The sequence below is a fragment of the Cololabis saira genome, chromosome 14, assembly GCF_033807715.1.
Source record: "Cololabis saira isolate AMF1-May2022 chromosome 14, fColSai1.1, whole genome shotgun sequence".
NCBI lineage: Eukaryota > Metazoa > Chordata > Actinopteri > Beloniformes > Belonidae > Cololabis > Cololabis saira.
In genome coordinates, this window is record NC_084600.1 from 43,278,455 (window position 1) to 43,289,946 (window position 11,492).

General features: G+C 46.9%; 1 protein-coding gene across 1 annotated transcript; it reads left to right on the top strand.

Moving 5' to 3' along the window:
- The first annotated feature begins 92 nt into the window (after positions 1–92).
- On the top strand, positions 93–7,672 carry bach1b (BTB and CNC homology 1, basic leucine zipper transcription factor 1 b). The gene is made up of 4 exons (XM_061739289.1): positions 93–371; positions 2,598–3,749; positions 5,077–5,283; positions 7,200–7,672. The coding sequence occupies exons 1-4, from the start codon at positions 93–95 to the stop codon at positions 7,449–7,451; spliced, it is 1,890 nt and encodes a 629-aa protein (XP_061595273.1). The 3' UTR covers positions 7,452–7,672.
- The last annotated feature ends 3,820 nt before the right edge of the window (positions 7,673–11,492 follow it).

The window sequence follows — 11,492 nt, forward strand, 5'->3', positions numbered from 1 at the left end:
TACTTAAGTGTTTATCAAAATAATAAACTTGAAACTTGAAACTTGATTTGATTGATTGACGTGCGTCCTGTGCGCCACACAGGAGCCTGGCCATGCTGGGCCCCCGGTCCTCCACCATGGCGGCCCCCCGGTCCCCCCGGTCCCCCCGGTCCTCAGTCTTCACCTTGGAGTCCGCGGGCCACCCCTCCCACGTGCTGCGCGGCCTGGACGAGCAGCGCCGCCGGGACGCGCTCTGCGACGTGACCGTGGCCGTGGAGGGCCGCGCGTTCCGCGCGCACCGCGCCGTGCTGGCCGCCTGCAGCGCCTACTTCGCCCAGAGGATCCCCCCCCTGACGCAGCAGCCGGGGGCCGTCATCAGCCTGCCGCCGGAGGTGAGGGGGCGCACACGCCCACACACATGCCCACACACGCACACACGCACACACACGCCCACTAGGGTTGCCACCCGTCCCGTAAAATACGGAATTGTCCTTTATTTGAGAAAAAAATGTTGCGTCCCGTATTGAACTAATACGATTTGCTAATGCGATTTGTCCCGTATTTTCATTAACGCCCCATACACACGTCTGTCACACACACATCAACACTAAATATGTGAAAACGTCATTCGTAGTAAATTTAACTAAAGGTGAAACAAATATATTATTTCCCACTACATTCAAAGTGAGATATTTCAAGCCTTTATTTGTTATGATTTTGGTGATTATGGCTCACAGTTTATGAAAACCCCAAATAAAAAATAAATTAGAAAATATTTTATGAAATCAATAAACAATTCCATCATCAAAATTATAACAAATAAAGGTTTAACTTATCTTGCTTTGCATGTAATACGACTAGGTAATGTATTAGTTTCACCTCTTAAGTTGAATTATTGAAATAAATTAACTTTTACACCATATTCTAGTTGAATTATTGAAATAAATTAACTTTTACACCATATTCTAGTTGAATTATTGAAATAAATTAACTTTTACACCATATTCTAGTTGAATTATTGAAATAAATTAACTTTTACACCATATTCTAGTTGAATTATTGAAATAAATTAACTTTTACACCATATTCCTCACCTGTATATTCTACATCTATACAGTCATGCAAGTTCAACGCTATTAAAGTACTTTAAACTTTAAATCAAAGCATTCTGTTTTTTCATATAAAATAAACACATTTTTATTCAGTTTAGAAGTTTTGGGGCTTTTTTTTGGCTACTGCGCTGCTGAAATCGGGGCGTCCTTTATTTCTATTTCTGAAAGACGTGTGGCAACCCTAACGCCCACACACGCACACACACGCACACACACACGCACACACACACGCCCACACACACACCCACACACGCACACACACGCACACACACACACCCACACACACACACACACGCCCACACCGCTCACGCACAAGCTCCATTCCTCAGACCTGTGAAATAGTGAAGTGAAAACATGAGTCAGAGCTTTAGTTCCCTCCTGAAGGGTTTGGGGATTTCTGAGAAATGGCTTTGATTTCTGAGCAGGCAGCTCCTGAACGTCTGACGTCATGAACCTCCAGACCGGGGGGGGGGATTAATATTTAGGCAAGGCAAGTTTATTTGTACAACACAATTCAACACAAGGTAATTCAAAGTGCTTTACATCAACATCAAAATCAGCAAGACACAATTAAACAGTAAATAACAAATAAAATTAAAGCTGCAAGCAGCGATGAACAGGCCCTCGCACGTGCAATTTTCACCAATAAAGGTCAAGGCCTAAAAACCGAGTCCGATGAACCACCATGACTCTTTATGTCAAACCATTCAAAAGTTATGGCAGAAAGTAGGAACTATCAAATATCGACCAATCAGATGAAGGGGCGGGGCTAATTTGCACCAATTATGTTCAAGGCCTAAAAACCGAGTCCGATGACACCACCCACGACTCTTTATGTCAAACCATTCAAAAGTTTTGGCAGAAAATAGGAATATCAATCAATACCAATCAGATAAAGGGGGGGCGCGCTTTTTGGTGTCTATCGTCGCCACGGTAACGCTTTTGACTGAGAAAAGTAATGCGCATATTCGCAGGGTGGAGACGCACATTTTGATGTATAACACACCTGGGTGCACGTTACGGTTCGGGCGAAGAAGTGGCCGAAGGAATGGCATAAATTTCGCCAAAATTACACAATTAGTTCAAAATGTTCAAAATGGCCGACTTCCTGTTCAGTTTGGGCCATGGCGCCAAGAGACTTTTCTTTAAGTTGTGACATGATACAGGTGTGTACTGATTTTCGTGCATGTACGTCAAACCGTATTGTGGGGCTTGAGGCACAAAGTTTTCTAGGGGGCGCTGTTGAGCCGTTAGGCCACGCCCATTAATACAAACCATTAAATATCAAATTTATCACCAGGCCTGGCTTGGTGCAAAATTTGGTGACTTTTGGGGCACGTTTAGGGGGAAAAAAGGCCCTCATTTCGTTGGAAGAAAAACGAGAAAAACATTTCCTACAGATACATTAGGGCCATCGCACTGTAAGTGCTCGGGCCCTAAAAATAAACAAATACAGGAGGAAGTAAAGAAGAGTATCTTCTTAATCAGGTCTGGTGTCGTCTACAGGTGACGGCCGCCGGCTTCGAGCCGCTGCTGAGTTTCTGCTACACGTCCAAACTCCACCTGGACCGAGACAACGTCCTGGAGGTTCGGGCCGCGGCGTCGGTGCTGGGCGTCCCGGACCTGGACGAGGCGTGTTTCCACTTCCTGCTCCCCAAGTTCCTGTCCCCCGGCGAGGGGGGGCCCCCGTCCGGGAGGAAGACCTGCTGCCAGAGTGGATGCCGCCGGCGGCCGTTGAAGGAGAGCTGCGGTGGACCGGCCGCCGACCCGGCGCCGCGGCAGGAAGTGCCCCTGGACCCCCACCGACCGGTCAACGGAGCCGCAGAGCCGACTCCTGCACCTGCGGAGGTACCTGGGGGGACCGACCCGCGATTCCTGCAGTGTCCCAAGTACCGCAAGTTCCAGCTGGCTTGTGGGAAGGAGACCCCGGCCCCCCCCTGTTCCCCGGGCCCCGGATCTGTAGCCTCGTCTGGACCTTCAGCCTCCGTCACGTTCCCTGACGCTGACGCAGCGGAGACAGGAGCTTCGGACCGAACCGGACTCTGTAATGATCTGGGAGTCCGAGACCCCCAGGTGAAGCAGGATCCTCTACCTCTTGGGGTCCTAGACCCCCAGGCGGTGCAGGATCCTCCAGGGGTCCTAGACGGGGACCCTGCGGTCCACCGGTCCCTGCAGCACGAGGCCCTCAACATTGACCTGACAGGAGACCCCGGTCCAGGAGAGTCGGGGTCCCCCCATCAGGGAGGAGATGAGGGGCCAGGGAACGAGATCAGCGCCCAGGATAGAGGAAAAGGAGAACCAACGGGGAGCAGGGGGGGCCTGGGGCCGGACGAGGGCCCCTCTTACCTCAGCACCCGGGACCCCGGGGACCCCGGGGGGCTCCGTACGGCCGTGGGCGGGGCCGGATGTCTAGACTGGCACAAGATCCACCAGAACCTGGGCTTCTCCTCCGGGGCCCGCTGCCCCTTCTTCAGGGACCTGGACTGCCCGTGGAGGGGGGCCCCCGTGGGCGAGGGGGCCCTTGAGGGCGAGGGGGCCCCCGAGGGCGAGGGGGGCCCCCAGTCGGGGGTGTCGTCCCTGAACTCGGGCGAGGACGGGGACTCGGGGACGGACACCGAGGGGGACAGCGAGTCCTCGGCCCGGGAGCGAGCCAGGCAGGTGAGTGTCGGGGAGGGGGGCCTCGCCACCAGCCCTGTGGAACACCAACACTAACCAGCATCTCTGAGTTAGGCCACGTTTACACGTAGTCGGGTATTTACAAAAACTGATATTTTCCCCTCTACGTTTTCAAAAATATCCTCGTTTACACGGACCCGCATGAAAACGCTGTTAACGTCATGCCAGCCAATCAGAATCCTGGAAAAAACATCAACAAATGACACGTGTAACTTCCAGGCTGATTTATGGTTCCGCGTTACACCAACACAGAGCCTACGGCGTAGGGTACACGGCATACGCACACCGTACGGCGCGCATCGCCGCGTACCCTACGCCGTAAGCTCTGCGTTGATTGAACGCGGGACCCTAATTCAGGCTTTACTTCCAAGACGGAACGAGAGTCTTTTATATAGAATATTAAACAGGTAAAATACAAGAAAATATTGACGGTGGCCAAACAAATTGTAAACACAGGTCGCACAAATGACGCTGGTGAGTTTCTGGTGCATAATGTGACGTTCTGAAGCTTAAATGTCCGTTTTCCTCTGTTTTCCTCCGTTTTCCTCCGTTTACAAGCAAACGTGAAAACAGAGTTTTTGAAAATCTCCACTTTGGCCGGAGTTTTCAGAAATGATCGTTTTTGGGGGCTTTGAGCTGCGTTTTCGTGTAAACGAACGGCCAAAACGCATGAAAACACCTCCGTTTTTGCTCCGTGTAAACAAGGCCTTAATGGCTACGGTTACATGAGGTTTTTTAATTAGGAAATTAATTATTCCGAATTAAATAATTCCGAACTAAACTTTTTTTTTTTCGAGTTTACATGGAAATAGTAATTCTGAATTGAGGTTTTCATGGAAAACACGTTTGATCGGCTTTATCCAATTCCTCTCCAGGTCTGGGGGTTGGGAAGGTTCTGATAGAACCCCCGCCAGGACAGAAAGGAGAGATGATGTAAACATTTATGTACAATGATGAAGGGACATAACAGGACGGTTTATCTGCAAGTATCTATTAAACTTGACCTAAACCTGCTGCATTTGTGTTTGTTTTTATGACATAAACAACAAATTGTACGTCAGGCTTTACGTGAACACAGGTGTACGTCAGGCTAGGCATTCACTGCGATGACTGACGTCAGTTTTCCCGTGTCAGTAAATTTGGTGCTTTGATAAAAAAAAAAAGAAAATAAACATCTTTTTTGTCTGTTTTGACTGTGTACTGATAGGCTAGTTCAGGGGTCGGCAACCCGCGGCTCTTCAGCGCCGCCCTAGTGGCTCTTGGAGGTTTTTCAAAAATGTTTGACCTTTTTTTTCCTTTTTTCGGTCAGGTCCGGTTGCCGTTTCCCGTGGACTGGATTGTGACTCTGAGCCGGAACGACTTCCAGACGCTGCTGAAGCAACACGACTTCACTCAAGAGCAGCTCGATTTTGTCCACGATATGAGACGACGCAGCAAAAACCGGCTGGCGGCGCGGCGCTGCCGCAAGAGGAAGCTGGACTGCATCTACAACCTGCAGTGTGAAATCAACAAGCTGGTGAGACTTTTACTGTCGTCCTCCTTCACCAGGCACCGTCCTGCCTTTAGTCTTTAATGGCGCTTTTCCACCAGAACCTACTAGCTACTAGCAACTACTAGCACCTACTAGCACCTACTAGCACCTACTAGCACCTACAAGAACCTACTCGGCTCTACTCATCTCAACTTGGCCTGGTTTCTTTTCCACTACATTCAGCACCTGGAGCAGAAGTAGGAGGTAGTTCGTTGGTAGCTGTGAGCAGCTATCAAGTGACAGAGCTCCTGGTGGATCTGGTGGTTCCTTATCTCCGTCTAGATCCCTTTTTAATTCTCTCCTCAGCACCAGGTTTATGAACATCTGCACCTCAGAGTTGGATCACCAAACAGACTTCTGCTGCCGTTGCTGCTGGAATAAAATGAACAAGAAACCGCCGTCAGAGTCTCTTTCTCAGACGTCTGACTCCCAACCCCCTGACCAATCGGTGGCCTGTATTGTGATGACATCACAGCCCAACTCAGCTGCTTAAAACCTCGGCAGAATAGCTACAGAAAAGTATCTACTCTGCACGTTAGACCCCTAGTGGGAAAGAACCAAACCCAGTGGAGGAGAGCCGAGTAGGTGCTGGTGGAAAAGTGCCATAAGTGACGGTTAAAGCAGCACAACGTAACTTTCAGCTTTTCTGAGTTTGGCGGCATCTTTTGGACAAAAGCGGTAGTGCTTTACCAGAAAGAACACTACGTTTCCCATGAGCACCAGCGCGTACTGCCGGAAAACTCCTGTCCCGTCGCTGCATTTGTTTTGAGAGAAGACGGGACGCTTTTCTGTTTCACCAAGTGAACAGACGGAACGCAAAAAAAAGATGTTAAACTGCTGGAAAGGAACTGGAATTTACCGGGATACCTTAAACAAGGAAGCCAGGGAGCGGTATATGGAGAAAATAATGATTATTAACGGTCTGGATCCATATGAAATCCCTACTAAAGAATGGAGCTCCTCGTCGGAGCGCCATTCTTTAGAAGGATTTACTGCCGCAGTTCTGCACAACCCACGTCTTACTACCTTGTTTAGGAGTGTTTGGCAGCTGCTTTGGTAAATGTTTGACTCGCCATGTTTTCAATAAATTAGTATAATAGTACAACATACAGTACATGTTTTGTATTACTCTTACTTCTCTTTTCTTTTTTTTTGACTGCTATATTATGCTGAAGAGGCTCAGAGCGTGAGCAATATTTTTTTTTCCTCGTGAGATTATTTTTTTCCTCTGCAGCTACAAATCAAATAGTTAATATTTTTTCCTCAACAAAATTAATCGCACCGCAGAGAGCGGGCCAACAACTGCGTTTAGCTGGAGAAGTGGGGAATAAAACCCGTTTGAATGATCCGACCCCGGTCTGTGTGCGTGTTTGTTTGTTTACTGAGGAACGTTATGTTTGGTCGTTACAGCCGCGATCCAACCGAGCCGACGACTCTTTTACTCTTTTAATTTGTTATATCAGATACTTGGCCTGCGTGGTTCTGCCTCAGAGCAGGAAACCGTTGAAAAGTTAAACCATTAGGATCTTTTCCCCACGTCTGTTATGTGGAGCTGCTGCAGCAGCAACGCAGCAACGGGTTACCAGCTTCTGCGGAGCTCTGCGCTCCAAGCCCCGCCCATTTTCGTCTCGACTACGAATCGGGAAGGAGGGGGAAGTGACGTATGCCGTAAAGCAGTCAAAGCCGTAACGATTTGTAGTTTTTTTAGTGTGGAAGGGTTCCTACCATGCTCCTCAAAGTTACATAGTGCCAGTGAAGGTGATACAGACCCCTCAGACCATGACAGAGGTGTCATTAAACCTGTTGGAAGTTGATGTACCATCACAATGATGATGATGAAATATTAGATTAAGGTGGAAAAGTTACGTAGTGTCGCTTTAACCTCCGTTTGTGCGTTGCAGAAGACGGAGAGGGAGACGCTGATGCTGGAGCGCCGGCAGCTGGGCCAGCTGAAGCTGAAGACCTGCCACAGCGTCACCACCTTGTGTCAGAGGGTCTGCAGCGAAGCCCAGCTGCAGCCGGAGCAGCTGCAGGTGCTGGCCCGGTACAGCTCCACGGACTGCCCCCTGTCCTCCCTGCTGCCCCGCGGAGACGCCCCCCCCGTCCCAGCACAGACTCCAGGCGTCCCCCCTGGATCGTACCGGGGGTCTTGATCAGTGTGCGGCATCTGAGGACACGTCTCCAGCCAGCGGACGCCCCTCACCTTAGATGCCAGAGGCCGTTAGAGTACCGTATATTCCACACCATAAGGCGCCTCCTATAGAGGGAATCATATCACTACCTATAGAGGGAATGCGCAAGACGTCACAGATGCGACTTCACAGCGGGTTTCGCCCACTGAGTGTCAGAAAGACTGAGTGTCAGAAAGACTGAGTGTCAGAAAGACTGAGTGTCAGAAAGACTGAGTGTCAGAAAGACTGAGTGACAGCTAGTGATGCACCGAAATGAAAATTTGTGGCCGAAACCGAAACCGAAAATAATAATAAACACTTGGCCGAATACCGAACATTCAGCAGCAGTTTTTCATTTATTTTGCCAATTTTTTCACCATTGCATAAATCAAATACATTTGATTTAGGCATGCTTTTCAAAGAAAAAAATCTTTTACAAAACTACAAGGTAGAAAATATTTATTGAACATAAAAAACTGAACATTTTTTAATTTCCCAGCATCATGTTGTTTTGGTTCCACCTCCTGGTGAATGTTGGTAAAATTCTTATGGGGTTAGTTTTTGGTTGACCAACGATTTATGTAGTGCGCAACGTTACGGGACGGAGTGGCCAGTCTATTTCCTTATTTTACAACGCCGTTATTAATTGTTAGTTTTTTTCCCCACTTATTCCACCGAACACCGAAAGTGTTTTTTTGCCATTTTCGGCCGAACAATTTCGGTTACAGAACAATCGGTGCATCACTAGTGGCAGCGTAAACTTTCAGTTTGAGCAACTGGAAAACATCTAAAATGGGAAAGAGCGATCGACTGTAATCATAGATTTAGCAAGAATTATCGTTTTACAGACTGCCGAAAAAGAAACAAATGGATCGCTGCAATTCGCAGAAACAACTGGATTCCAGGCACCAAAACGTGGATTTCCAGCCGGTTTTAGCGCCGTTACTTTGGAGACACCAACTACATTACCCACAATCCCCCTGACTACAGTAACAGAAATTACCATAATGATCATATATAAAGGCACTGCCGGTTTTTGAGAAAATTAAAAGCTTTTTAGGGCCCGAGCAGTCACAGTGCGAAGGCCGTATCGTATCTATAGGATTTTTTTTTCTCGTTTTTTTTTTTTTTATTTTAATTTAAATTTTTCTGACGAAATGAGGCCTTTTTTCCCCTAAACGTGCCCCAAAAGTCACCAAATTTTTCACCAAGTCATGCCTGGTGATAAATGTGATATTTAATGGTTTGCATTAATGGGCGTGGCCTAACGGCTCAACAGCGCCCCCTAGAAAACTTTGTGCCTCAAGCCCCACAATACGGTTTGATGTACATGCACGAAAATCGGTACACACCTGTATCATGTCACAACTTAAAGAAAAGTCTCTTGGCGCCATGGCCGAAAACCGAACAGGAAGTTGGCCATTTTGAATTAATCGTGTAATTTTGGCGCAATTTATGCCATTTCTTTGACCGCTTCTTCGCCCGAACCGTAACGTGCACCCAGGTGTGGTATACATCAAAATGTGCGTCTCCATCCTGCGACGACGCGCATTACTTCTCTCTTTCAAAAGTGTTACCGTAGCAACTAGTGTCCGACCGATCAGCCTTTTTTTCGATTATTTCGATCACTGATTAGGGGGAAATCAAAAAGACCGATAGCCGATATCAGCCGATACGATTATTACCCTTTTTTACCTTTTTGGGAGAAAACAAATTTCAATACATGAATTCATTTAAATGAATGGTGAGCAATTTATTGCTTTAACTAGGAAGGACAGCAATATTCACTTCGCACGGCTCACACATCAAAAGTGCAAATTATGGAACATCAAACAAAACAAGCAGCATTTCAGTTATTAAAAATAACATTAAGTGAATTTTCTCTTTACATAAAATAAAAAAGCTGCCTATAAAAAATAACAAATTAAGAGGAATAACAGCCTCAATTTTAGAACAGTCAGTCACAATACTCCCAATTCCCAGACCCAAACCACAGCAAGTGCCTACTTGGAGGTAGTAACAGTAAGCTAACTAGTACACATGACAAACAACCAAACAGTACAGGTTGTGAAAATGGCTACACAGGTTGTTTTTTTTAAGTGCAAATATTTACTTAAGTTTACTTAAGTTTGAGCATGTTGAACATTCTTAATACAAAAAGAAAATGCAGTATTTCAGTAAATTTCATTATTATTTCAGATTATCGGTCACCCACTAATAGCAACGATAGACACCAAAAAGCGCGCCCCGCCCCTTTATCTGATTGGTCCATATCTGATAGTTCCTACTTTCTGCCATAACTTTTGAATGGTTTGATACAGAGAGTCGTGGGTGGTTTCATCCACTAAATGTCCAGGCCTGAAGAATCTACATCAAGTCATACAAGCTTCCACTGCAGCCTGAACGTGCACAAGGTGGAGGAACGTTCATCGCTGCTTGCAGCTTTAATTAGGGCCCGAGCACCTTCAGTGCGAAGGCCCTATTGTATCTGTAGGAATTATTTGTATTTTTTTTATTATTATTATTATTATTATTATTATTTTTCTGACGAAAGGAGGGCCTTTTTGCCCCCCTAAACGTGCCCAAAAAGTCACCAAATTTTGCACCCAAGCCAGGCCTGGCGAAAAATTTGATATTTAATGGTTTGCATTAATGGGCGTGGCAAAATGGCTCAACAGCGCCCCCTTGAAAACTTTGTGCCTCAAGCCCCACGATACGGTTTGACGTACATGCACGAAAATCGGTACACACCTGTATCATGACGTAACTTAAAGAAAAGTCTCTTGGCGTCATGCCCGAAACCGAACAGGATGTCGGCCATTTTGAATTAGTCGTGTCATTTTGGCGAAATTTATGCCATTCCTTCGGCAGTTAATACGGCCCGAACCGTAACGAGCACCCAGGTGTGTTATACATCAAAATGTGCGTCTCCATCCTCCGACACCACGCATTACTTTTCTCTCTCAAAAGCGTTACCGTGGCGATGCTAGACGCCAAAAAGCGCGCCCACCCTTCATCTGATTGGTTCTGACAGAAAAAACTTTGCGCCTCAAGCCCCATAATACGGTTTGACGTACATGAACGAAAGTCGGTACACACCTGTATCATGTTGCAACTTACAGAAAAGTCTCTTGGCACCATGGTCGAAACCGAACAGGAAGTCGGCCATTTTGAACATTCTGAATGAATCACGTAATTTTGGAGCAATATATGCCATTCCTTCGAGAATTAATACGGCCCGAACCGTATCATGAACCCAGATGTGTTATACATCAAAATGTGCGTCTCTATCCTGCGACTACGCGCATTACTTTTCTCTTTCAAAAGTGTTACCGTGGCGACGCTAGACGCCAACAAGCATGCCCCCCCTTCATCTGATTGGTCCATATTTGATAGTTCCCCAAAAGGCACCAAATTTGGCATGCAAGCAGGGCCTGGCGATAAATTTGATATTTCATGGTTTGCATTAATGGGCGTGGCAAAATGGCTCAACAGCGCCCCCCGGAAAACTTTGTGCCTCAAGCCCCACGATACGCTTTGACGTACATGCACGAAAATCGCTACACACCTGTATCATGGCACAAGTTCAAGAAAAGTCTCTTGGAGCCATGGCCCAAACCGAACAGGAAGTCGGCCATTTTGAATTAATTGTGTAATTTTGGCGCAATTTATGCCATTCCTTCGGCAATTAATACGGCCCGAACCGTAATGTGCACCCAGGTGTGTTATACATCAAAATGTGCGTCTCCATCCTGGGACTACACGCATTACTTTTCTCTTTCAAAAGTGTTACCTTGGCGACGCTAGACGCCAAAAGGCGCGCCCCCCCCTTCATCTGATTGGTCTATATTTGATAGTTCTCCAAAAGTAATCAAATTTTGCATGCAAGTCAGACTTGGCGATACATTTGATATTTCATGGTTTGCATTAATGGGCGTGGCCTAACGGCTCAACAGCGCCCCCTAGAATACTTTTATCTGCCATAACTTTTGAATGGTTTGACATAGGAAGTTGTGGGTGGTG

Coding starts and splice junctions, on each gene's coding strand:
- bach1b (XM_061739289.1), top strand. CDS start 93: ATGCTGGGCCCCCGGTCCTCCACCATGGCGGCCCCCCGGTCCCCCCGG. Junction 372..2,597: donor TCATCAGCCTGCCGCCGGAG/GTGAGGGGGCGC, acceptor TGTCGTCTACAG/GTGACGGCCGCCGGCTTCGA. Junction 5,284..7,199: donor AGTGTGAAATCAACAAGCTG/GTGAGACTTTTA, acceptor TGTGCGTTGCAG/AAGACGGAGAGGGAGACGCT.